Below are 27,215 nucleotides of genomic sequence, written 5' to 3'. Positions count from 1 at the left end.
GCACATTTAAACATGAAGTAGAGCTGATGTCTAGTCTCTCTGTGTTGAATTAGTATAAGAGATGTGTTCCGAACAGAGTAAGTAAAAGGAGACTGTAATCCTATCCTTATATTTTTTCTCTACTTAGCCCTGAATTGTTTTATTTTAGTAGTGGGGAGTAAATGGTTTGAGTCCTTTGTTTTTGTTTTTCCTGGCAAGGGTGATTGAGATGTTTAAGATGAATGAATTAAAGGATAATTGCTGCTTGATAGCAGGACAAAAGAAGCAAGAGATCAGCAACAATTCTTGTCTTTTCTCAGATAGCATAAATCGTTGGACAGGAAGCAGAGAAAACATTTACTGAACAATAATATTGTAGATAATTTATTGTAACCAGATAGACAAAGGTTTGTTACTGTGGGCCATTCACCAGGGTAGAAAAACAGCAACTGTGTTCAACAGTATTCATGATGATGGGATTTTCCTGTTTATTTTTACCTTTTTTGAGGGTAAATAGAAGAGACTACTTAATATCTAAAGGTTCTATTAAGCAAGTCCATGTTATGGTATATGATATTCAGTCACCTTTTCTTACAAAAATTCATTGTTCCTGCTACAAGCTACATTTTTATATGTCATATTGAATACACTAAATTTGCTGTTTTCATTACATACTGTCCTTTTAAGTGTGGTAACATTTTCATTTCCTCCTATTTTCAATATTATCCTGGAGTTTGCTAAAATATTCATCAAAACTGTTCTAAAATTATTTAAATGTTTAATATTTTTATTACAAAGTTAATACATATATTTATTCAATGTATTAAGCTTGGAAAATACGGAAATCTGTAAAGAAAATTAAATCACCTATATTACCAGTACTCTGCTAATATATTAGTGTATTTTGTTTAAGTCTTTTTGCTGTGCCAGTAAAAATACTTCTTTTGTTTTAAACAGCATTGGAAACATACCTATATAAAGTTTTGTATTCTGTCTTCATTTAATATTCTTTCATGATGTTTTCCCCAAATTTTAACCATTCTTTGAAAACATGGTTTTAATGATGCTATAATATTTCGTTAGAGGTGACTTTATAAATAAAACATTTAATCATTTTTTTATTGGTGGAGATATTATTGTTTCCAGTTTTTTGCCATTATAAAATTGCCCTATAATGATCAGTTATGTTTAGATTTGATTATTTCCTCTGGATAGCTTCCTAGAAGTAGAATATACTGAGTTAAAAAATATGAATATTTTAAGACTTTTGATATATATTATATAAATTTACATTTTGAAGAGTTGGATTAATTTATATTATTGTAGGTTGTATATAAATGTACCTATATTCCAATACATTTGACAACTGAGTATTACCATTTATTAAAAATTGCTGATTTGGAAATCTTGCCATTTGTGACAAGAATGGATGTTTAGGGCATTATGCTAAGTGAAATAAGTCAGACAGAGAAAGAAAAATATCATATGCTCTCACTTATATATGGAATTTAATAACAAAAACAAACAAAAAACAAGCTTGTAAATACAGAGAACAGATTGGTGGTTGCCAGAAGTAGGGGATGGGCAGTGGGTGAAATAGGTGAAGGGGGTCAAAAGGTACAAACTTCTAGTTATAAAATAAGTAATCATGGGGATGCAATGTACAGCATGACGACTATAGTTAATAATACTGTATTGCATATTTGAAAATTGCTGAGAGAGTAGATCTTAAAAGTTCTCATCACAAGAAAAAAATTTTTTTTTATTGATGTTTTAATAGTTTTTAACATTGTGAAATTTTGGGTTGTACATTTTTGTTTGTCCATCACCATATATATGACTCCCTTCACCCCTTGTGCCCACCCCCCACCCCCATTGCCCCTGGTAACCACAATATAGTTTTCTCTGTCCATGTGTTGGTTTATATTCCACATATGAGTGAGATCATACAGTGTTTGTCTTTCTCCTTCTGGCTTACTTCACTTAACATAATACCCTCCAGGCCCATCCATGTTGTTGCAAATGGGACGATTTTGTCTTTTTTTATGGCTGAGTAGTATTCCGTTGTATATATATACCACATTTTCTTAATCCAATCGTCAGTCGAGGGACGCTTAGGTTGCTTCCACTTCTTGGCTATGGTGAATAATGCTGCAATGAACATAGGGGTGCATAAGCCTCTTTGGATTGTTGATTTCAGGTTCATTGGATAGATTCCCAGTAGTGGGATGGCTGGATCATAGGGCATCTCTATTTTTAATTCTTTGAGGAATCTCCATACCTTTTTCCATAGAGGCTGCACCAGTTTGCATTCCCACCAGCTGTGTATGAGGGTTCCTGTTTCTTCACATCCTCTCCAACATTTGTTGTTTTTTGTCTTGGTTATTATAGCCATTCTAACAGGCGTGAGGTGATATCTTAGTGTTGTTTTGATTTGCATTTCCCTGATGATTAGTGATGTTGAACATCTTTACATGTGCCTGTTGGCCATCTGTATATCTTCTTTGGAGAAATGTCTGTTCATTTCCTCTGCCCATTTTTTGACTGGGTTGTTTGTTTTTTTTTGTTGTTCAGTTGTGTGAGTTCTTTATATATTATGGAGATCAACCCTTTGTCAGATGTATGTTTTGCAAATATTCTCTCCCAGCTGGTGGGTTGTCTGTTCATCTTGATTCTGGTTTCGTTTGTCTTATAGAAGCTCTTTAATCTGATAAAGTCCCACTTGTTTATTTTTTCTTTGGTTTCCCTAGTCTGGGTAGGCATGTCATCTGAAAAGATTCCTTTATGACCAATGTCAAAGAGTGTGTTGCCTATATTTTCTTCTATGAGTTTTATAGTTTCAGGTCTCACCTTCAGGTCTTTGATCCATTTTGAGTTAATTTTTGTGAATGGTGATAACAGATGGTCCATTTTCATTCTTTTGCATGTGGCTGTCCAGTTTTCCCAACACCATTTGTTGAAGAGACTTTCCTTTCTCCATTGTATCGTCTTAGCACCTTTGTCGAAAATTAGCTGTCCGTATATGTGTGGTTTTATTTCTGGGCTTTCAATTCTGTTCCATTGATCTGTGTGTCTGTTTTTGTACCAGTACCATGCTGTTTTGATTACTGTTGCTTTGTAGTATGTTTTGAAGTCAGGGATTGTGATGCCTCCTGCTTTGTTCTTTTTTCTTAGGATTTCTTTAGCTATTGGGGGTCTTTGGTTGCCCCCATATAAATTTTAGTATTCTTTTTTCTATTTCTGTGAAGAATGTCATTGGGATTCTGATTGGGATTGCATTGAATCTGTAGATTGCTTTAGGTAATATAGACATTTTAACTATGTTTATTCTTCCAATCCACGTGCATGGGATATCTTTCCATTTCTTTATGTCATCATCGATTTCTTTCAATAATGTCTTGTAGTTCTCATTGTATAGGTCATTCACCTCCTTGGTAAGATTTATTCCTAGGTATTTTATTCTTTTTGATGCAATTGTAAATGTTATCATCTTTTTGAGCTCTCTTTCTGTTAGTTCATTATTAGCATACAGAAATGCAACTGATTTTTGTAGATTGATTTTGTACCCTGCAACTTTGCTGTAGTTGTTGATTATTTCTAATAGTTTTCCAATGGATTCTTTAGGGTTTTCTATATATACCATCATGTCATCTGCAAATAGTGAGAGTTTCACTTCTTCGTTACCTATTTGGATTCCTTTTATTTCTTTTTCTTGCCTAATTGCTCTGGCCAAAACCTCCAGTACTATGTTGAACAGGAGTGGTGAGAGTGGGCAGCCCTGCCTCGTTCCTGTTCTCAGAGGAATGGCTTTCAGTCTTTCCCCGTTGAGTATGATGTTGGCTGTGGGTTTGTGATAGTTAGCCTTTATTATGTTGAGGTACTTTCCTTCTATTCCCATTTTGTTGAGAGTTTTTATCATAAATGGATGTTGTATCTTGTCAAATGCCTTCTCAGCATCTATTGAGATGACCATGTGGTTTTTATTCTTTGTTTTGTTGATGTGATGTATCACGTTGATTGATTTGCGGATGTTGAACCATCCCTGCGTCTCTGGTATAAATCCCACTTGATCATGGAGTATGATCTTTTTAACGTATTGCTGTATTCGGTTTGCCAATATTTTGTTGAGGATTTTTGCATCAATGTTCATCAGCGATATTGGCCTGTAATTTTCTTTCTTTGTATTGTCTTTGTCTGGCTTTGATATGAGGGTGATGTTGGCCTCGTAGAATGATTTAGGAAGTGTTCCATCTTCCTCTATTTTTTGGAATAGTTTGAGAAGGATGGATATTAAACTTTCTTTGAATGTTTGGTAAAATTCACTGGAGAAGCCATCTGGTCCTGGACTTTTATTTTTTGGGAGGTTTTTGATTACTATTTCAATCTCTTTACTTGTGATTGATCTATTCAGATTCTCCATTTCTTCTTGGTTCAGTTTTGGGAGGTTGTGTGAGTCTAAGAATTTATCCATATGGTTTGATATGGCATATTATCATTTTCGTTTGTTTCCAGATAGTTTTTGATTTCTCCTTTAATTTCATCAATGATCCATTGGTTGTTCAGTAGCATGTTGTTTAATCTCCACATTTTTGTCACTTTCCCAGTTTTTTTTTCCTGGTTCATTTCCAGTTTCATAGCCTTATGGTCTGAAAAGATGCTTGTTATGATTTCAATCTTCTTAAATTTATTGAGGCTTGCTTTGTTTCCCAACATATGGTCTATCCTAGAGAATGTTCCATGCGCGCTTGAGAAGAATGTGTAGTCAGCTGTTTTTGGGTGGAGTGCTCTGTATATGTCTACTAGGTCCATCTCGTCCAGTTTTTCATTTAAGTCTAATATTTCTTTATTAACTTTTTGTCTGGATGATCTATCCATTGCTGTAAGTGGGGTGTTAAGATCCCCTACTATTATTGTGTTGTTGTTGATTTCTCCTTTTAGGTTTGTTAATAGTTGTTTTATGTACATTGGTGCTCCTATGTTGGGTGCATATATATTTATAAGTGATATGTCTTCTTGATGGAGTGTCCCTTTTATCATTATATATTTCCCTTCTTTGTCTTTCTTAACCTGTTTTATCTTGAAGTCTACTTTGTCTGATATGAGTATGGCAACACCTGCTTTCTTTTGTTTGCCATTAGCTTGGAGTATTGTCTTCCATCCTTTCACTCTCAGCCTGTGCTTGTCTTTAGTGCTAAGATGTGTTTCCTGAAGGCAGCATATTGTTGGGTCTTGCTTTTTAATCCATCCTGCCACTCTGTATCTTTTGATTGGAGAGTTCAATCCATTTACATTTAGGGTAATTATTGAAATATGAGGGTTGAATGTTGCTGTTTTGTCACTTATTTTCTGGTTCTTTTGCATTTCCTTTGTTTCTTGTCCCATTTGTTTTGGACTGCCAATTCAGTTTGGTTGTTCTGTCTTATGACTCTTCTAGTTTTCTCTTTGTTTATCATATGTGGTTTTACTTTGATTATTTGTTTAGTGGTTACCTTGAGGTTTGGGCGAAAAATCTTCTGTATGAGATAGTCCATTATCTGATCGCCTCCTATTTCCTTATACTAAGTCAATTCAGTCACTTTCCTCTTCCCCTTCTAAGTTGCTCTTGTTATACCTTATTCTATCTTGTGTTGTGGCTGTGTGTTTACAGTGATGAGGTTAAATTTATTTTTGGTGAATTTCTTCCTTTGATCTTTGAGTTTAGTATTTAAGTGGTTGCTAACCTATTCCGGTAAAGATCTACTATTTCTCTTATTTTGTCTACCTACTTTTCTCCTTACTCCAAGCTTTGTGTTCCCTTTCTCTTCTTGTTTTCAGGCCTGAGGGCCTTCTTGAGTATTTCTTGTAGTGGCGGTCTCGTGGCCATGAACTCCCTTAGCTTTTGTTTATCTGGGAGAGTTACTATTTCTCCATCATATTTGAAGGATATTTTTGCTGGATAGAGTATTCTTGGCTGAAAGTTTTTGTCTTTTAGTATTTTGAATATATCATTCCAGTCTCTTCTAGCCTGAAAAGTTTCTGTTGAGAAATCCGCTGAGAGCCTGATGGGAGTTCCTTTGTACGTTATTTTTTGTTTTTGTCTAGCTGCCCTTAATATTGTTTCTTTGTCGTTGACCCTGGCTAGCCTTACCACTAGGTGTCGTGGTGAAGGCCTTTGTCTGTTAATATATATAGGAGTCCTGTTGGCTTCGCTTACTGGTATTTCCTGCTCCTTCCCCAGATTTGGGAAATTTTCAGCTATTATTTCCTTGAATAGGCTCTCTGTTCCTCTTTCCCTCTCCTCTCCCTCAGGAATACCTATAATTCTTATGTTACATTTTCTAATAGAGTCCGATATTTCTCGGAGTCTTTCTTCATTTCTTTTTAGTCTTAGTTCTCTCTCTTCTTCCATCTGGAGTATATCTGTATTCCTATCCTCTAAAGTACTAATTCTTTCCTCCATATTGTCAGCTCTGTTCTTTAAAGATTCCAGATTCTCCTTTATCTCCTCCATTGTGTTCTTCATCTCCATCAGCCCTGATAGGTTTTTCTTTATGATTTCAATCTCTTTTGTGAAGAAACTCCTAATCTCATTTAATTGTTTGTCTGTGTTGTCTCGTATTTCGTTGAGTGTTTTTATGATAGCTATTTTGAAATCTCTGTCATTTAGTTTATGGATTTCTGTGTCTTCGGGGTTGATTTCTGGGTGCTTGTCATTTTGTTTCTGGTCTGGTGATTTCATATATTTTTGCATTGTGGTTCCTGTGTTGGTTTTGATTTTCCTCATCCTGGAAGTCTCTGGTTGCAATTTCCACCTGCCGCCACTGTCTGGTGGTAAAGGGCTGTGTAGTCTAAGCCCCCTGCGCTCTGCCCCAGTTTTTCTGCTGCGATCCGCAGTTTTGTTTTGTTTTGTTTTGTTTCTTTTCCCCACTGCGATCCACGGGTCCAGTCCAGTTTATTCAGGTCTGCCTCGGACCGCTAGATCTGGTCGAGCTGCAGACTCCGGGTTGCGGGGAGGGGGGAGCTCTCTCTTTTGCCCTCTGGGTCCCTGACGTGGGAGGCTTCTCGTTTGCCCCTCTTTATCCGCTCTCTGGGTTGCTCAGATGTTGATGGTAGCCCTGTGGCTCCTCTGAAAAATGATAACATGCCATATCAAACCATATGGGACGCAGCAAAAGCGGTCCTGAGAGGGAAACTCATAGCGATACAAGCCCACCTTAACAAACAAGAAAAAGCCCTAATAGGCAACCTTAAATTACACCTAACAGAACTAGAAAAAGAAGAACAAACAAAGCCCAAAGCCAGCAGAAGGAGAGAAATAATAAAAATCAGAGCAGAAATAAATGATATTGAGACCAAAAAAACAGTAGAAAGGATTAATGAAACAAAGAGTTGGTTCTTCGAGAAGATAAACAAAATAGACAAACCCTTAGCCAGGCTAACTAAGAAAAAAAGAGAAAAGGCTCAAGTAAATAAAATTAGAAATGAAAGAGGAGAAATTACAACGGATACCATGGAAATACAGAGGATTATAAGAGAATACTATGAGAAATTATATGCCAACAAATTGGACAATCTAGAAGAAATGGATAAATTCTTAGACTTATACAACCTCCCAAAATTGAACCAAGAAGAAATGGAGAATCTGAATAGACCAATCACAAGTAAAGAGATTGAAATAGTAATCAAAAACCTCCCAAAAAATAAAAGTCCAGGACCAGATGGCTTCTCCAGTGAATTTTACCAAACATTCAAAGAAGATTTAATACCCATCCTCCTCAAACTATTCCAAAAAATAGAGGAAGATGGAACACTTCCTGAATCATTCTATGAGGCCAACATCACCCTGATACCGAAACCAGACAAAGACAATACAAAGAAAGAAAATTACAGGCCAATATCGCTGATGAACATTGATGCAAAAATCCTCAACAAAATATTGGCAAACCGAATACAACAATATATTAAAAAGATCATACACCATGATCAAGTGGGATTTATACCAGAGACGCAGGGATGGTTCAACATCCGCAAATCAATCAACGTGATACATCACATCAACAAAACAAAGAATAAAAACCACATGATCATCTCAATAGACGCAGAGAAGGCATTTGACAAGATACAACATCCATTTATGATAAAAACTCTCAATAAAATGGGAATAGAAGGAAAGTACCTCAACATAATAAAGGCCATATATGACAAACCCACAGCTAACATCATACTCAACGGGGAAAGACTGAAAGCCATTCCTCTGAGAACAGGAACGAGGCAGGGCTGCCCACTCTCACCACTCCTGTTCAACATAGTACTGGAGGTTTTGGCCAGAGCAATTAGGCAAGAAAAAGGAATAAAAGGAATCCAAATAGGTAACGAAGAAGTGAAACTCTCACTATTTGCAGATGACATGATGGTATATATAGAAAACCCTAAAGAATCTGTTGGAAAACTGTTAGAAACAATCAACAACTACAGCAAAGTTGCAGGGTACAAAATCAATCTACAAAAATCAGTTGCATTTCTATATGCTAATAATGAACTAACAGAAAGAGAGCTCAAAAAGATAATACCATTTACAATTGCATCAAAAAGAATAAAATACCTAGGAATAAATCTTACCAAGGAGGTGAAGGACCTATACAATGAGAACTACAAGACATTATTGAGGGAAATCGACGATGACATAAAGAAATGGAAAGATATCCCATGCACGTGGATTGGAAGAATAAACATAGTTAAAATGTCTATATTACCTAAAGCAATCTACAGATTCAATGCAATCCCAATCAGAATCCCAATGACATTCTTCACAGAAATAGAAAAAAGAATACTAAAATTTATATGGGGCAACAAAAGACCCCGAATAGCTAAAGAAATCCTAAAGAAAAAGAACAAAGCAGGAGGCATCACAATTCCTGACTTCAAAACATACTACAAAGCAATAGTAATCAAAACAGCATGGTACTGGTACAAAAACAGACACACAGATCAATGGAACAGAATTGAAAGCCCAGAAATAAAACCACACATATACGGACAGCTAATTTTCGACAAAGGTGCTAAGGACATGCAATGGAGAAAGGAAAGTCTCTTCAATAAATGGTGTTGGGAAAACTGGACATCCACATGCAAAAGAATGAAAGTGGACCATGTGCTATCGCCATTCACAAAAATTAACTCAAAATGGATCAAAGACCTGAAGGTGAGACCTGAAACTATAAAACTCATAGAAGAAAATATAGGCAACACACTATTTGACATTGGGTTTAAAGGAATCTTTTCGGATGACATGCCTACCCAGACTAGGGAAACCAAAGAAAAAATAAACAAGTGGGACTTTATCAGACTAAAGAGCTTTTATAAGACAAATGAAATCAGAATCAAGATGAACAAACAACCAACCAGCTGGGAGAGAATATTTGCAAAACATACATCTGACAAGGGGTTGATCTCCATAATATATAAAGAACTCACACAATTGAACAACAAAAAAACAAACAACCCGATCAAAAAATGGGCAGAGGAAATGAACAGACACTTCTCCAAGGAAGATATACAGATGGCCAATAGGCACATGAAAAGATGCTCAACATCACTAATCATCAGGGAAATGCAAATCAAAACAACACTAAGATACCACCTCACGCCCGTTAAAATGGCTATAATCACCAAGACAAAAAACAACAAATGTTGGAGAGGATGTGGAGAAACAGGAACCCTCATACACAGCTGGTGGGAATGCAAATTGGTGCAGCCTCTATGGAAAACGGTATGGAGATTCCTCAAAGAATTAAAAATAGAGATGCCCTATGATCCAGCCATCCCACTACTGGGAATCTATCCAACGCACCTGAAATCAACAATCCAAAGAGGCTTATGCACCCCTATGTTCATTGCAGCATTATTCACCATAGCCAAGAAGTGGAAGCAACCTAAGTGTCCCTCGACTGACGATTGGATTAAGAAAATGTGGTATATATATACAATGGAATACTACTCAGCCATAAAAAAAGACAAAATCGTCCCATTTGCAACAACATGGATGGGCCTGGAGCGTATTATGTTAAGTGAAATAAGCCAGAAAGAGAAAGACAAACACTGTATGATCTCACTCATATGTGGAATATAAACCAACACATGGACAGAGAAAACTGGACTGTGGTTACCCGGGAAGTGGGGGTGGGGGGTGGGCACAAGGGGTGAAGGGAGTCATATATGGGGTGATGGACAAACAAAAATGTACAACCCAAAATTTCACAATGTTAGAAACCATTAAAATATCAATAAAAATCAAAAAAAAAAAAAAAAGAATTTATCCATTTCTTCTAGATTGTCCAATTTGTTGGCATATAGTTTCTCATAGTATTCTCTTATAATCCTCTGTATCTCCATGGTATCCATTGTAATTTCTCCTCTTTCATTTCTAATTTTATTTACTTTAGCTTTTCTCTTTTTTTCTTAGTAAGCCTGGCTAAGGGTTTGTCGATTTTGTTTATCTTCTCAAAGAACCAACTCTTTGTTTCATTAATCCTTTCTACTGTTTTTTTGGTCTCAATTTCATTTATTTCTGCTCTGATTTTTATTATTTCTCTCCTTCTGCTGACTTTGGGCTTTGTTTGTTCTTCTTTTTCTAGTTCTGTTAGGTGTAATTTAAGGTTGCTTATTTGCGCTTTTTCTTGTTTGTTAAGGTGGGCTTGTATCACTATGAGTTTCCCTCTCAGGACTGCTTTTGCTGCATCCCATATGGTTTGGTATGGCATATTTTCACTTCTGTTTGTTTCCAGATATTTTTTGATTTCTCCTTTAATTTCATCAATGATCCATTGATTGTTCAGTGGCATGTTGTTTAATCTCCACATTTTTGTCACTTTCCCAGTTTTTTTTTCATGGTTCGTTTCCAGTTTCATAGCATTATGGTCTGAAAAGATGCTTGTTATGATTTCAATCTTCTTAAATTTATTGAGGCTTGCTTTGTTTCCCAACATATGGTCTATCCTTGAGAATGTTCCATGCATGCTTGAGAAGAATGTGTAGTCAGCTGTTTTTAGATGGAGTGCTCTGTATATGTCTACTAGGTCCATCTCGTCCAGTTTTGCATTTAAGTCTACTATTTCTTTATTGACTTTTTGTCTGGATGATCTATCCCTTGATGTAAGTGGGGTGTTAAGATCCCCTACTATTATTGTGTTGTTGTTAATGTCTCCTTTTAGGTTTGTTAATAGTTGCTTTATGTACATTGGTGCTCCTATGTTGGGTGCATATATATTTATAAGTGATATGTCTTCTTGGTGGAGTCTCCCTTTTATCATTATATATTTCTCTTCTTTGTCTTTCTTAACTTGTTTTATCTTGACGTCTATTTTGTCAGATATGAGTATGGCAACACCTGCTTTCTTTAGTTTGCCATTAGCTTGGAGTATTGTCTTCCATCCTTTTACTCTGAGCCTGTGCTTGTCTTTAGTGCTGAGATGTGTTTCCCAGAGGCAGCATATTGTTGGGTCTTGCTTTTTAATCCATCCTGCCGTTCTGTATCTTTTGATTGGAGAATTCAATCCATTTACATTTAGGGTAATTATTGATATATGAGGGCTTAATGTTGCTGTTTTGTCACTTATTTTCTGGTTCTTTTGCGTTTCCTTTGTTTCTTGTCCCATTTGTTTCAGACTGCCAATTCAGTTTGGTTGTTCTGTCTTATGACTCTTCTAGTTTTCTCTTTGTTTATCATATATGATTTTGTTTGGATTATTTGTTTAGTGCTTACCTTGAGGTTTGTGTAAAAAATCTTGTGTATGAGATAGTCCATTATCTGATGGCCTCCTATTTCCTTATACTAAGTCAATTCAACCACTTTCCTCTTCCCCTTCTAAGTCGTTCTTGTTATACCTTATTCTATCTTGTGTTGTGGCTGTGTGTTTACAGTGATGAGGTTAAATTTATTTTTGGTGAATTCCTTCCTTTGATCTTTGATTTTAGTATTTCAGTGGTTGCTAACCTATTGCGGTAAAGATCCACTGTTTTTCTGAGTTTATCTATCTATTTTTCTCCTTGCTCCAAGCTTTGTATTTCCTTTCTCTTCTTTTTTCAGGCCTGAGGGCCTTCTTGAGTATTTCTTGTAGTGGGGGTCTCATGGCCATGAACTCCCTTAGCTTTTGTTTATCTGGGAGAGTTACTATTTCTCCATCATATTTGAAGGATATTTTTGCTGGATAGAGTATTCTTGGCTGAAAGTTTTTGTCTTTCAGTATTTTGAATATATCATTCCAGTTTCTCCTATACTCTAAAGTTTCTGTTGAGAAATCTGCTGAGAGCCTGATGAGAGTTCCTTTGTACGTTATTTTTTGGTTTGTCTAGCTGCCCTTAATATTGTTTCTTTGTCATTGACTGGGTAGCCTTACCACTAGGTGTCGTGGTGTGGGCCTTTGCCTGTTGACCTATTTAGGTGACCTGTTGGCTTCACTTACTGATATTTCCTGCTGCTTCCCCAGATTTGGGAAATTCTCAGCTATTATTTCCTTGAATAGGCTCTCTGTTCCTCTTTCCCTCTCCTCTCCCTCAGGAATACCTATAATTCTTATCTTATATTTCCTAATAGAGTCACATATTTCTCAGAGACTTTCTTCATTTCTTTTTAGTCTTAGTTCTCTCTCCTCTTCCATCTGGAGCATATCTGTATTCCTATCCTCTAAAATGCTAATTATTTCCTCCATATTGTCAGCTCTGTACTTTAAAGATTCCAGATTCTCCTTTATCTCCTCCATTGTGTTCTTCATCTCCATCAGCACTGATTGGTTTTTCTTTATGATTTCAATCTCTTTTGTGAAGAAACTCCTAATCTCATTGAATTGTTTGTCTGTGTTGTCTCGTATTTCATTGAGTGTTTTTATGATAGCTATTTTGAAATCTCTGTCGTTTAGGTTATGGATTTCTGTGTCTTCAGGGTTGGTTTCTGGGTGCTTGTCATTTTCCTTCTGGTCTGGTGATTTCATGTATCCTTGCATTGTGGTTCCTGTGTTGGCTTTGTTTTTCCTCATCCTGGAAATCGCTGGTTGCAATTTCCACCCACCGCCACTGTGTGCTGGTAAAGGGCTGTGTAATCTAAGCCCCCTGCGCTCTGCCACGGTTTTTCCGCTGTGATCCGCAGGTCGGATCGCTTGGTCTGGTCTGCCGCGGATCGCTTGGTCTGGCCTGGTCGGCTGAGCTGCAGGGTCCAGTTTGTGGGGAGGCGGGGGCTCTCTCTTTTGCCCTCTGGGTCCCTGGCATGGGGGGATTCTCGTTTGCCCCTCATTTTCTGCTCTCTGGGGTGCTCAGATGTTGATGGTAGCCCTGTGGCTTTTCTGAGTCCTCTGTGTGGGAGTTTCCCACTGGTTGAGAAAGCCCGAAGAGCTACAGTTTCCCTGCAGAGGGCCGCCCCTCCCCCCTCTCTGGGAGCCACGTGGACCAGGATTGCTGATCTGATGGGGAGGGAGAGGAGTTCTCCTTACCTCTCCCCGCTTCCTCGGGGGCCCAGCATGTTCCACTCTCAGATGTGCGGCAGTGTGGATCTTTCCGATCTTGCTTTTCACTGTCTGGGATTCCGTTGTTGGTCTGTGACTGTTCCTTTTGTTGTATCTTATCGGGGGAAGAGTTCACGGGAAAGCTCACTCCGCCATGATGCTGACGTCACTCAGAAAAAAAATTTTTTTGTAACTATATGTGTTGATGGATGTTAACTAGATTTATTGTGGTGATCATTTTGTAATATATACAAATATTGAATCATTATGTTGTATACCTGAAACTAATATAGTGTTGTATGTCAATTATACCTCAATAAAAAAGATTGCTTATTTGGTTGACAAAAAATAATATTTAAAATTTTTTGTATGAATTTCTGGTCTTGTGAAATGTCTCTTAATGTTCTTTACTTATTTTTGTGCTATGGTAGTCAGTTTATTACTGAATTGTAGGAATCAAATTCTTGACAGTTACAAAATCATTAGATTGAACTAGTATATGGACGTAATGAATATTACAAATATAAAATAGCAAAAAAAAGTTGTTACTATTTAGTACCGTCTCAGTCCATTTATTACCAGAAGAAATAAAAAGTCACTTCCTAATTTCAATTTTTTATTTACTATATCAGAATAATCAAGATATAAAGATCTTGTGTATGTTTTTAGCTCCAGCAGATCTGCAAAATTCTGAATGCTCGTGTGGACTCTCTACAGTGGATTAATCAGAATTCAGGTGGGAGTTTATTTGTACACCAAGCTATCTGTATTGCAAGTAGAAAATGTGATACAAGTCAGGTTTTGTGCACCATGACAACACTCAAATAAGAGCTCTGTTGTAGGAGTGTCGCTTAACTCATGGTATGTCTACATTAGTTCTGAAGAACTATAATTGCTTATTTTTATAACATGAAACAGGGAGGATAAACTAGAAACTAATGAAAATAGGGGGTATATAGGAATGGAGTGGAGGAGATAGGGATAGAAGCAGGACTTTTCTGAGTATACCTTTTTATACAGTTTTGACTTTTGGGCCACATAACAGTTTAAATACTCAAAAATTAAAATTAAACCAAAAATAATGGGAAGAAAGACAAATACTAAAATTGAATATGAACTAAAGCCAAAAAAACCTATGTAACTAATTTATTACATAATCGTGCAGTTCAGATAACTTTCTAACATAGTGATTTTGATGGTGCATCCTCACGAGGATGTAATATAAAGGATAAAAAGAACTGCAAAGAAATCTTAAACTTTCTTAATAACTTTACTGTTAGTTTCAGAATTATAATATAATATGTATGGTATACTAATATTGGTACCATTTTATATACAGTAGGATAAAGCAAATGCATAGAAAATCTATGCATTTCATTTTTATTGAAAGACAAAGGAAATATATTTTCACTGAAAGATAAAGAAAATATATTTTTCATTGAAAGATAAAGATTTTCATTGAGAGATAAAGGAAATGTATTTTTCCTTTCTTTCTTCTATATTTGTATTATAAATTTGAATTGCAAATATCAATATGAATTCCTATCCCCTTGTTCTGTACATGGAAAGGGCCAAGAAGCAATGACAGATACCCCAGCAGCAATGAGCACATCCAGCACCTAGATTTTGGTTTCTAAATACCATTCCCATTAAAAGGAACCAAGAGGCTGGCCCGGTCGTGCGGTGGTTGGGTGTGTGCGCTCCGCTTTGGCAGCCCGGAGTTCACAGGTTCGGATCCCGGGTGCCCACCAACCCGCTGCTCGTCAAGCCATGCTGTGGCGGCGTCCCCTGTAAAGCAGAGGAAGATGGACGCAGATGTTAGCCCAGGGCCAGTCTTCCTTGGCAAAAAGGGGAGGATTGGCATTGGATGTTAGCTCAGGGCTAGTCTTCCTCACACACACACAAAAAAGGAACCAAGGCTTCTTGGGGAAATATCTGATCTCAGATCTCAGGCAGGGAAAGTACAGGGTGAGTTTGGGACTTTTTATGCCACAAAACAAAGATTGTTCAAAGATTAATGAGGTTATATCAGGACACAAGATTGTGCTTGAATAGGCTTCTACTTGCTAAATTAGGGTGGTTTGAACATTAGAAAGAATAATGACAGTAATGGATTATGATACATTGAGGGGGGAAAAAACCCATGAGTCCACAGTGATACTCTAAAAAAAAGAGAGAAAGGGGAGGTGAAGGGAAAAGTCTTTATAGAAGCATGTCAGCTAATAATTGTAGAAGGAATGATAGAATTAGAGAACCACCATTAAAAAGTTGTCAGCAGAACACTTTTATTAAGCTTACCCTGATCTTGGATACCCTGCTCTATTTATAAAATGTTTCAACTGTCAGTTCTCAGTAGAAAAAATATGCCAGCAGGCAATGGACCAAATAAAGCTTGCAAGTTACTGAGTTATTTTTTGGAAAAAAAAAAGTTTTATTGAGGTATAATTTACATACCATAAATTTCATCCTTTTTAATTGTATAATTTAATGAGAAAGTCACCATTTTCTAGCCCCAGCATAATGATTGATTCAGGCAAGGGTCATCAATGAATGCTAAAACCACTGAGTTTAACACTGTTAGGGAACAGGATATTTATATGATCTCAAAAGTATCACTCCACAGATTACTTAAAAATTATAAAGAATAAAATGTGCCTTTACCACAGAGCTGTCTGACAAGTACAACTTTAATCAAGTGATCAAATTTAATATCACCAGTAGTGGGATAACTTGACACCATGTGCCTCTTGGTCTGACATGATAAGAAATACACAATCTCACATACATAGTATTCTTATCAAAAATATTTAACCTGAATCTAATCATAAGAAAATAATGAGACATTCTATGTGTGAGACGTTCTGAAAGATAATTGGCTTGGACTCTTCAAAAAGTCAGTCATGGGAAACAAACAAGTTCAAAACAAAAAAAATTAAAGGGATTGTCTTAGATTAAAAGTAACATAACGGGGCCGGCCCGGTGGCTTAGTGGTTAAGTGCGCACGCTCCGCTACTGGCGGCCCGGGTTCGGATCTGGGTGCGCACCGACGCACTGCTTCTCCAGCCATGCTGAGGCTGCGTCCCACATACAGCAACTAGAAGGATGTGCAACTACGACTTACAACTATCTACTGGGGCTTTGGGGGAAAAAAAAGGAGGAGGATTGGCAATAGATGTTAGCTCAGAGCCGGTCTTCCTCAGCAAAAAGAGGAGGATTAGCACGGATGTTAGGTCAGGGCTGATCTTCCTCACAAAAAAAAAAAAAAGTAACATAACAGTCAAGTTACTGTGTTAACTTTGACTGGATACCAGATCAAAACCAAGAAGACATTATTTTGGACAATTGGGGAAATTAAATATGGACTACATATTAAATTATATTAATGAATTTTTTATTTTCCTATGTGTGTTATTGTGGTTATGTAGGAAAATATTTTTATTCTTAGAAGCTGTATGCTGCATTATTTAGAGAAGTGTGGTGTCTGTAGTTTTCTTTCAAGTGATTCAACCATTTGTGAGGAGAAAGCGATGGAGCAATTTGTGGTGAAATGGCAACAGTGGGTTAATCTAGGTAAAGGGTATACAAGTTTGAGATTTTTAGTATTCTCTCAACTTTTCTATAGATGTAAAATAAAAATTGGGGGAAGTAATTTTTATAGACTTTTGCCTAAAAATGGAAAATAATGAGACCTCAATAACTGAGACAAATGGGGGCTAGTTAGCCAATCAGAGTTACTGTTTTTAAAGATGTGGTATGAAAATAATATACATTTTCTTATTTGGCATTCTAGATTCCTCATTCTCTGCATTAATAGAGGTCATCAACCATGAGCTTCTTTCCCTTTCAGACATACCTATATCATCATCCATCTTTACTTCTTTCTCTGCTGTGCTAGAGAAAGAAATGTCCTATCCCTTTATAAACTGTATTTTGAATCATCAGAGCGAGGTTAAATTCTATATTGCTTTAGTATTGATCACCTGATGGGGAGAGGTTTCTGAGTCAGATAGGTATGTGTTCAAATTAAGGCATAACCACTTAATAGTTTTGTGACCTTGTTACTTAATCTCTTTGAGTCTGTATCCTCATTTTAAAAATGAGGGTTAATATTTACCCTTTAGGGTTTTTGTAAGGATTAAAAGAAGCAATGTTGAACTTTCCTTGAGCACTGCCTGGCCCCTGGTTGGTGGTCAGTAAATGATAGCGGCAGAACTAGTTATCAGAGTTTACTGTGAATAAGAGAGAGAGAGGGAGAAAGACAAGAAGAGTCATTTGGTTCAACAGGTAGCTATTACATTGGGTCTAGAGAAGGTGGTTCCAGGTAGATTGTCATTGAAACCATTTACCTAGTTGTAAGAACAGCTGAGATGTGGGAGAATGTCAGTGGCTGGAAAACATTGAAAAATGATATTATACAGAGTTTGACTCAGTTGTTTTCCTGTCTGTTGCATGTTTTCCTACAATGGGCAATGCTTCTTGGGTGGAGTTGAGGGGGTGTCGATATGTAATTAGGATTGTAGAGAAAGATTATAGTGATTTTTTTCTCTTGGCTCGGATCCTCTTTGTCATAAATGAAATCTCAAGGCTCTGAGCCAGTGTTTTCCTACTAATAAAATTGAGATTGTTAGCGCTGCAAAGGACCTACTTTATATAAATGAAGAAACTGTGGCCCAGAGAGGTTAAATTATGTCCCTAAGAACACGCAGCTAATTGTTGGTGGAGCTAGGACCAGAATCCAAATTTCCTAATTACCGGAACCGTATTCTTTCTACTGGTATGCTCTTAAAACAGTTCTAATAGAAGCATCACTGGATATAAAAACAAATGTTAATCATGTACCTAACAGTAGAGGACAATGGTTTTCGAAGTATGATAATGGTAGTACTTTGAGTGGGATATAAGTTCTAGGTGTCTGGGTAAAGTTCGCAGTCAACACAGGGTACAAGGAGTAAGACAACGGAGAGTAATGATTACTGGGAGTTACTTTTCTGCTAAAAATTCAGTTGAGCTGGAGAGGCAATAACATCTCGTATAGGTTCTCAACTGAGACAAGGGAGGCCATGATGAAGAATGGGAAAAAGCCTGGTAATTCTTGATACTGTCGGCTCCTTTTTGCTGTTCCCACCCAAGGAAGCTTTCCTTTTCATATCAGGAAATGACATGATCAAATAATGGAGAATGGCAGGGTTTAATTATGCTGTCTAAGAGAGGTTTTTATTGTTGTTGTTGGTTTATTTTGCTTTTTTGTGTTTAATGGGATTATATCTGCTGAAATGGTCTGTGGACTGAGAAGTTTTAAGGTTAATTTCTCAATGAGTCCATTTATTCATATCCAAATAATAGTTATAGAAAAACTAATACATATGTCATTTTAACAATAAAAATAATATAATTTTTTTTCACTAAAGAGAAATCTCTAACTGTATTGTTTTCTTAATGATTTTAAAGTCGAAATCTGTATTTTAAAAAGTTTCTGGGAAATAATTTTTATTTAATATCTTTATTATCAGAACAAATTTTTTTTCCTTTGTAAAACATAGTAGCTATTGTGCTAATAGGATCATGTATTTAACTTAAAAAATCAGCTTTTCTTTTTTTTTTTTTTATAAAGGGGATAAATTTTTCATCAATTCATCTTTAACACATTCAACAAGTTCTTTTTCTTTTTTTTTTTAATTTTATTTATTTTTTTCCCCCAAAGGTCCAGTAGATAGTTGTATGTCATAGCTGAACATCCTTCTAGTTGCTGTATGTGGGACTCAGCCTCAGCATAGCCAGAGAAGCAGTGCGTCGGTTCGCTCCCAGGATACGAACCAGGGCTGCCAACAGCGGAGTGCGTTCACCTAACTGCTAAGCCACGGGCTGGCCCTCAGCTTTTCTTTTAAAGTGACTTGGAAATCATACATTACACTTTAAATATGTTAAAATATTACCCTGTCCAATCAACTTTTCAATATCCATGAGTAAGTTATAGAGAACCAGGCCCCTTTCTTCTTCTAACTTACATAGAACTGACTGTGATGGGACTGAACTCGAAAAGGCTCAGAGATAGGTACAAGAATGTTGAATAATGGAGTATCTAAACATGGGCCAGTATTGACCAGCTTTCAAATTTGATATTTATTTATTATTTAGCATTATCTATGTGTCTTTTACTCCTTATTAGTCTAGATAATTGAGAGTTAATAGTAACTATTGTCAAATACAAGTTCCCTCTCTTGTTTTTCTCTGTGTAAAAATTTACAGCATTATTTTGAGGTTGGCTTGATGGCATTGCTGCAGTCACACATCTGTCTTCTGAGTTGGCAATCACTGAAACTGCAGCAACTCCATCTCTTCTGGGACCACTTATGACAGAGAAGGCAATCAATCTGAGCCAATTTGTTATTCATTTTAAATATATGGAGCTACTTCTCTTTGAGGGGGGAGGTAGGGTCAAGGATAGATGTTTTTGTTTCTTCATATACCAAACCATTGTCATGTCCGTTATATTTATCAAACACCACAATAAAGGGACAGGCAGTGGAAAATCTTATACTTGTCATTATTTGAAAGTTCATTGAGTATTTTCATGGCATTTTGCTTCTTTCATGAAGTGTCCCAAAGCTTCACGACTAAAATATATTTCAGCTATAATCATTGCAGTCTCTTATGGTTAGAACCCCCTTAATTATTTAATAGCTGCCCACAACATTTAGACTGCTATTTAGGGCAGAAAGAGATGAATCCTTAGAGTAACTAAAAATGCCATAAGGTATTTTGTGATATTTCCAAAATATATTCACATTAGTACTGGTCTAGGAACACCTTATTTGTTTAGTTTTTTGGACGTAAAACATTCTTAGTCATTTAGCATGATATAACTAACACTTGCATAAAATGCTTTAAAGATCATTTTAGAGAAGCAGCTTTTTGTGATATGTCGTAATCATGCTTCATTTTTACCCAATGTTAATTTTATTGTTTGAGGAGATCCTTTTAAATAAGATTTTTGGGGGTTGGGTATTTTCTCAATCTTTTTTTTTTAATTGAGGTATATTTGACATATTAGTTTCAAGTGTACAAGATTCTATATTTGTGTACATTGCAAAATGATCACCACAAGTCTAGGTTAACATCCGCCACCTTACATAGTTACAAAAAAATTCTTTTTGCTTGTGATGAGAACTTTTAAGATCTACTCTCTTAGCAACTTTCAAATATGCAATGCAATACAGTATTATTAACTATATCACCATGCTATATTTTTCAAAGAAGATTTGGTCCAGATAAATGCTTTAAAAATATTTTTATTAATTACTTTCAGCCCTCTCATATCTGAAGAGTATCAAATGCTGAGATGCCAAAAGATGCCTTGGAATTCCAATTAAAGTGTCGTCTTCTGCTTTCATCTTCTAGAATAGAATCTGATTTACTGATCGAGGTGGTTTCTTTTACCTCCTCTTTTTCTTAAATTCTTTGGGAAATCTTGTTGATATTGGTTGATCAGTGAGATCATCTCTTGTGTTCTGAAGTATAATGTTCCACTTCAGATACTTCAGAAGAAAATGCTCTTGATCTGCCAGAGATGTGGCAGCAACACAAAGACTCATTTTAAGGGTCTCTTAAGCTCACAAGAGACAGGTACTCACTTGCTTCTTCCCATTGCAGTTAATTGAAAGATATTGTGTGTCTTTCCATTGTTTAATGAGCTACCTGCTCATCTCTGCTCCCCTTTACAGACAAAATAGATTCACTGTCACACCATTGTTCCTTGATTTTAAAGAATCTCTTGTAGGTTAGATTAGGGTTCTAAGATTAGAAATGATCAAGTCTTCGGCTCCTGTTAGGAAAAGAGTGCGTAATGGTTAACATTCTCAGAGCTCCACTTCCCAAACTTCCTTTTCTATATGTAAATCCAGATTTGAAATACACTCAATATATCTGCAAAATTAGATTTCTCACTAATCCTGCTTATGTACATTTTGTGCCCAAGTGAATTTCCTCAAGCTGGAGAGGCTTCCCAGATGAATTATATGTAACGTGATTTAAATCACTCCCAAATAGCAGAATTTATATTGTTTGTGAGATATATGTAGAGATTTTTCTCCAAAGCAATTTTCTTCCTATTAGTGACTAAAAACTATAAATATACTAGAGCCTTGCTATAATGCTGGTTTGGGGCCTATGTTCTATGGCCACCTCATAGATAAAATGGCCTGATAGTATTTCACCAATGAAATCTCCCCAGATGGAATTCAGATAGACCTGCCTTATTTTGAGCACTTTGGTGTTTGAAGGGACAACAAATAGTGTTACGCTGTAGTGCCAATTATTAGCTCAGCATAGTACATTTTATTTAAAATTTTCACAGCAAACAGGTGCACTGTAATAGAAAAAGCACTCTTAGATGGGAATCTGAAGATACGAGTCCTAGTACCAATTCTCATTAGCTTTGGCCTTTGGGAAGCTACTGAACCTTTTTGAGTTTTTAATTATTCTCTTCATCCTAGGATATTGTGAGAATCAAATAAAGTAATATGCATTGGCATTTTAAAAACTGAAGTGCTGTGTAATTGGAAGGTATTCTTTTACATGCAAGTCAAAACCGCAAAGTGGTTGTGACTCTAAATACAAAGCACCTACTATGTACCAAGACACTGTGTTAATCAGTGTGGGAGGTGTAAACATCAATGGCATGCACTTCTGCCTTGAGCAGGTTCAAAATGTGGGAGTGGGAGACAATAAACAAAGAGAAACCTAATCTTTAATTGATTTCCTGGAAGAGGTAGAATTTGAAATGAGACTTGAATAGTAAGTAATATTTCAACAGGATGACTGAGGACCACTTAAGATATAATAATTCTACTACCTTGTCCCTCCCTCCACCTCCAAAACTTCAGGATACCTTTACCATCTTTTCTTTTTATACCTTTCCTTGAAATGTATTCTTTATTAATTTTGTGTGAAGGGTAGTACTATACACAAGCAGAGTGTCTTGTCATCACTGCCTTAATGTATCATTGGCAAGACCAGGATGAGAATTTTCATGGCAGAGATGAGAGCTTTGTACATCTCTAGAAGCACTCTTCTTTCCACCAGACCATGGTTAGCACTAAGAATTCAAGTATATTTATTCTGAGTGTTACTTTAATTTTAATAAACTGGTAATCTTCTTAAAAGTAGCTATGACAAATGAGAGGACAGTGTTCTCTCTCCGCTCTCTCTTCCCCTTCCTACCTCCTCCCCCTTTCTGAATGAGAAATAAACCTTAATTATATTAAGTTCCTGAGATTTCAAGGTTGCTTTTAAATGGCAGCCTAACCTAATACGGAAGTATATATTACAGTAACTAAAACCTTAAAATGTGGCTTTGGCTTAGCAGGGCTGCAATAACCAGGAAGTCCATGTTAAAAACTGAAAAGATGGGGCCGGCCCGGTGGCGCAAGCGGTTGGGTGCACGCGCTCCGCTGCGGCGGCCCGGGGTTCGCTGGTTCGGATCCCGGGCGCGCACCAACGCACTGCTTGGCAAGCCATGCTGTGGCGGCGTCCCATATAAAGTGGAGGAAGACGGGCACAGATGTTAGCCCAGGGCCGTCTTCCTCAGCAAAAAAAAAAAAAAAAAAGAGGAGGATTGGCGGATGTTAGCACAGGGCTGATCTCCTCACAAAAAAAAAAAAAAAAAAAAAAAAAACTGAAAAGATGGCCAACCATATTAAGCAGTGAGAACAGATTTATTAAAACTGTTGCCTCACATAAATTGGGGATCTTATTGTGTGCCTACTGAACAGGCACTTCTAGAAGAGGTTAGCAATCAAAACCTTATTTGTGTGTGTTAGTCTTTTTCACTAATTGAAATTTTTATTGAGGTAGGTGTAAGAAATAGTATAGAGGCCCTATTTATTTTTTACCAATTTTTCCCAAGTGGTAGCATCTCGCAAAACTGTAGTACAATATCACAACCAGGATATTGATACAACCTTTTATTTATTTATTTATTTTTTATTGAGGTAACATTGGTTTATAACATTATATAAATTTCAGGCATACATCATTATATTTCAATTTCTGTGTAGATTACATCATGTTCACCACCCAAAGACTAATTACCATCCATCACCATACACATGTACCTAGTCACTCCTTTTGCCCTCCTCACTCCCCCTTTCCCCTCTGGTAACCACCAATTCAATCTCTGTATCTATGTGTTTGTTGTTGTTTTTATCTTCTACTTATGAGTGAGATCATACAGTATTTGACTTTCTCCCTCTGACTTATTTTGCTTAGCATAATACCCTCAAGGTCCATCCATGTTGTTGCAAATGGCAAGATTTCATCTTGTTTTGTGTGTGTGTGAGGAAGACTGGCTCTGAGCTAACATCCATTGTCAATCCTCCTCTCTTTGCTGAGGAGGATTAACTCTGAGCTAACATCTGTGCCCGTCTTCCTCTATTTTGTATATGGGATGCCACCAGAGCATGGCTTGATGAGTGGTGCGTAGGTCCGTGCCTGGGATCTGAACCTGCAAACCCTGGGCTGCTGAAGCGGAGCACGTGAACTTAACCACTATGCCACCGGGATGGCCCCAAGATTTCACCTTTTTTATGGCTGAGTAGTATTCCATTGTGTATATATACCACATCTTCTTTATCCATTCGTCCCTTGATGGGCACCTAGGTTGCTTCCAAGTCTTGGCTATTGTGAATAATGCTGCAATGAACATAGAGGTGCATATATCTTTATGCATTCATATTTTCATATTCTTTGGATGAATACACAGCAATGGAATGGCTGGATTATATGGTAGTCTATTCTTAATATTTTGAGGAATCTTCATACTGTTTTCCATAGTGGTTGCACCAGTTTGCATTCCAACCAGCAGTGTATGAGGATTCCCTCTTCTCCACATCCTCTCCAACACTTGTTATTTCTTATCTTATTAATTATAGCCATTCTGACGGGTGTAAGGTGATAGCTCATTGTAGTTTTGATTTGCATTTCCCTAATAATTAGTGATGTTGAACATCTTTTCATGTGTCTGTTGGCCACCTGTATATCTTCTTTGGAACAATGTCTGTTCAGATCTTTTACCCATTTTTTAATTGGGTTGTTAGTTTTTTCGTTGTTGAGATGTAGGAGTTCTTTATATATTTTGGATATTAACCCCTTATCAGATATATGGTTTGCAAATATCTTCTCCCAATTGTTAGGACATTGATACAATCTAACCATCTTGTTCAGATTTCCCCAGTTTTACTTGTATTGTGTGTGTGTGTTAAATTATATACAATTTTATCACATGTATAGGTTTGTATATCTACTACTATAGGCAAAATACAGAACAGTTCCATTGCCACAAGAATTCCTTATATTCCCCTTTTATTGCCACACCCAACTCCCTCCCACCACATCCCCCCTACTCTGGTTCCTAATTCCTGACCACCACTAATCTGTTCTCCATTTCTAAAATTTTGTCTTTTCAAAATACTATATAAATGGAATCATACAGCATGTAACCTTTTGGGGTTGGCTTTTTTTTGTTCAGCATAATTCCCCATTGATTCATCTAAATTGCTATGTGTATTAATGGTTTTATCTTTTCTGTTGCTGAGTAATATTCCATGGTATGGATGTACCACAGTTTGTTTACACATTTACCTGTTGTAGGACATCCAAGGTGTTTCTAGTTTTTGGCTATTTATGAGTAAAGCTTCTACGAACATTTATGTACAGATTCTTGTGTGAGCATAAGTTTTCCTTTTTCTGGGATAGATGCCCAAGAGTGCAATTGCTGGGTCATAAGGTAGGTGCATGCTTAGTTTTATAAGAAACTGCTACGCTGTTTTCCAGAGTGACTGTACCATTTTACATGCCCACCAGCAATGTATGAGTAATCTAACTTGCTTGTCTCCTCAACAGCATTAGGTATTTTTACTGTTTTTTAAAATTTTAGCCATTCTGATAGATGTGTAGTGATATCATTGCAGTTTAAATTTGCATTTCTCTGATGGCTTATGATATTAAACATCTTTTCACGTGCTTATTTGACATCAGTATATCCTCTTTGGTGAAATGTCTATTCTTGTCATTTGTCCATTTTCTAATTGGATTGTTTTTTTCTTTTTACAGTTATTTTGAGAGTTCACTATATATTCTAGATACTTTGTTGGCTAGTCCTTTGTTGGCTATGTGGTTTGAAGATATTTTCTCCTAGTTTGTAGCTTGTCTATACTTCTTAACAGAGTTGTTCACAGGACAAAAGTTTTTATTTTGATGAAGTCCAGTTTATCAATTTTTCCTTTTATGGATGATGCTTTTGGTGTCAAGTCTGAGAGGTTTTTGCCTAGTTCTCTATCTCAAAGATTTGCTCCTATGTTTTTTCTACAAGTTTAATTTTGTTTCACATTTTACATTTAAGTTTTTGATCCATTTTGAGTTAATTTTTGTATAAGATGTGAGGTTTAGATCAAGGTGTTTTTTTTTGTTTTTTGTTTTTTTTTGCCTATGGGTATCTAATTGTTTCAGCACCATTTGTTGAAAAGGCTGTCCTTCCTCAATTGAGCTGCTTTTGCACCTTTGTTAAATACAGTTCAGTGTATTTGTGTGGCTCTTTTCCTGGGTTCTGTATTCCATAGATCTGTATGTCTTTCCCTCCACCAATACCTCACCATCTTTATTACTGTAGCCATATGGTAAGACTTAATATCTGGTAGAGTGAGTCCTCCCACTTTATTTTTCTTCATCAAGATTATTTTAGCTATATTAATTCCTTTGCCTTTCCATAAAAATTTGCTGGAGTTGACAGGAATTACATTAAACTTGTAGACCAAGTTGGGGGAGAATTGACATATTTACTATGTTGAGTCTTCCCATTCATGAAAATGGTATTTCTCAACATTTATTTAGGTCTTCTTTGATTTCTTTCATCAGCATTTTGTAATATTCTCACTTCTCAGTTCTAGGAAGTTTTTTTTTTTTTTTTGATTCCTTGGGATTTTCTACATAGGTAGTTACATCATCTGCACATAGGGACAGTTTTATTTCTTCCTTTCCAATCTGTATGCCATTTATTTCTTTTTCTCACATTGCACTGGCTATAACTTCCAGTACTATGTTGAATAAGAGTGATGAGAGCAGACATCTTTGCCTTGTTCCTGAGTTTACATGGAAAGCCTTCAGTCTCTCACTTTAAGTGTGATGTTAGCTGTAGGTTTTTTGTAGATGCTCTTTATCAAGTTGAGGTAATTTCACTCTGTTCCTGACTTGCTGAGAATTTTTTATCATGAACGGGTACTGGATTTTGTCAAATGCTTTTTCTGCATCAATTGATATAATCATATGATTTTTCTTCTTCAACTCGTTGATATGGTGGATTGCATTGATACATTTTCTTATGTTGGATCAGCCTTACATTGTGGAATAAATTCTACTTGGTCATGGTTTATAGTTCCTTTTATACATTGTTGGATTTGGTTTGCTACAATTTTCTTGAGGATTTTAAGTGTTTGAGAGATTTTTAAATGTTCATGGGAGATATTGGTTTGTAGATTTCTCTTTTTTTAACTGTCATTTCTTGGTTTTGTTATTAGGGTAATACTGGCCTCTATTTTTTAGAAGAGTTTGTGAAGACTTTGTGTTGATTCTTTAATTATTTAGTAGAATTCTCCAGTGAGACCATCTGGGCCTGGGCATTTCTTTTTTAGGAGCTTTTTAATTACAAAGTCAATTTCTTTAATGCTTCTAGGACTATTCAGGTTATCTTGGTTGAGTTTTCATAATTTGTGG

General features: G+C 36.4%; 1 protein-coding gene across 1 annotated transcript in view; it reads left to right on the top strand.

Moving 5' to 3' along the window:
• Positions 1 to 27,215, top strand: part of NUP62CL (nucleoporin 62 C-terminal like) — a 96,272-nt gene that overhangs the window by 60,782 nt on the left and 8,275 nt on the right. The window contains exon 9 of the mRNA XM_058536458.1: positions 14,121 to 14,187. Within this exon, the coding sequence (XP_058392441.1) occupies positions 14,121 to 14,187 (67 nt within the window). The remainder of the gene's footprint in view (positions 1 to 14,120; positions 14,188 to 27,215) is intronic.

Source organism: Diceros bicornis, chromosome X, assembly GCF_020826845.1.
Source record: "Diceros bicornis minor isolate mBicDic1 chromosome X, mDicBic1.mat.cur, whole genome shotgun sequence".
Lineage (NCBI taxonomy): Eukaryota > Metazoa > Chordata > Mammalia > Perissodactyla > Rhinocerotidae > Diceros > Diceros bicornis.
This window is presented reverse-complemented; position numbering and strand designations above follow the sequence as displayed.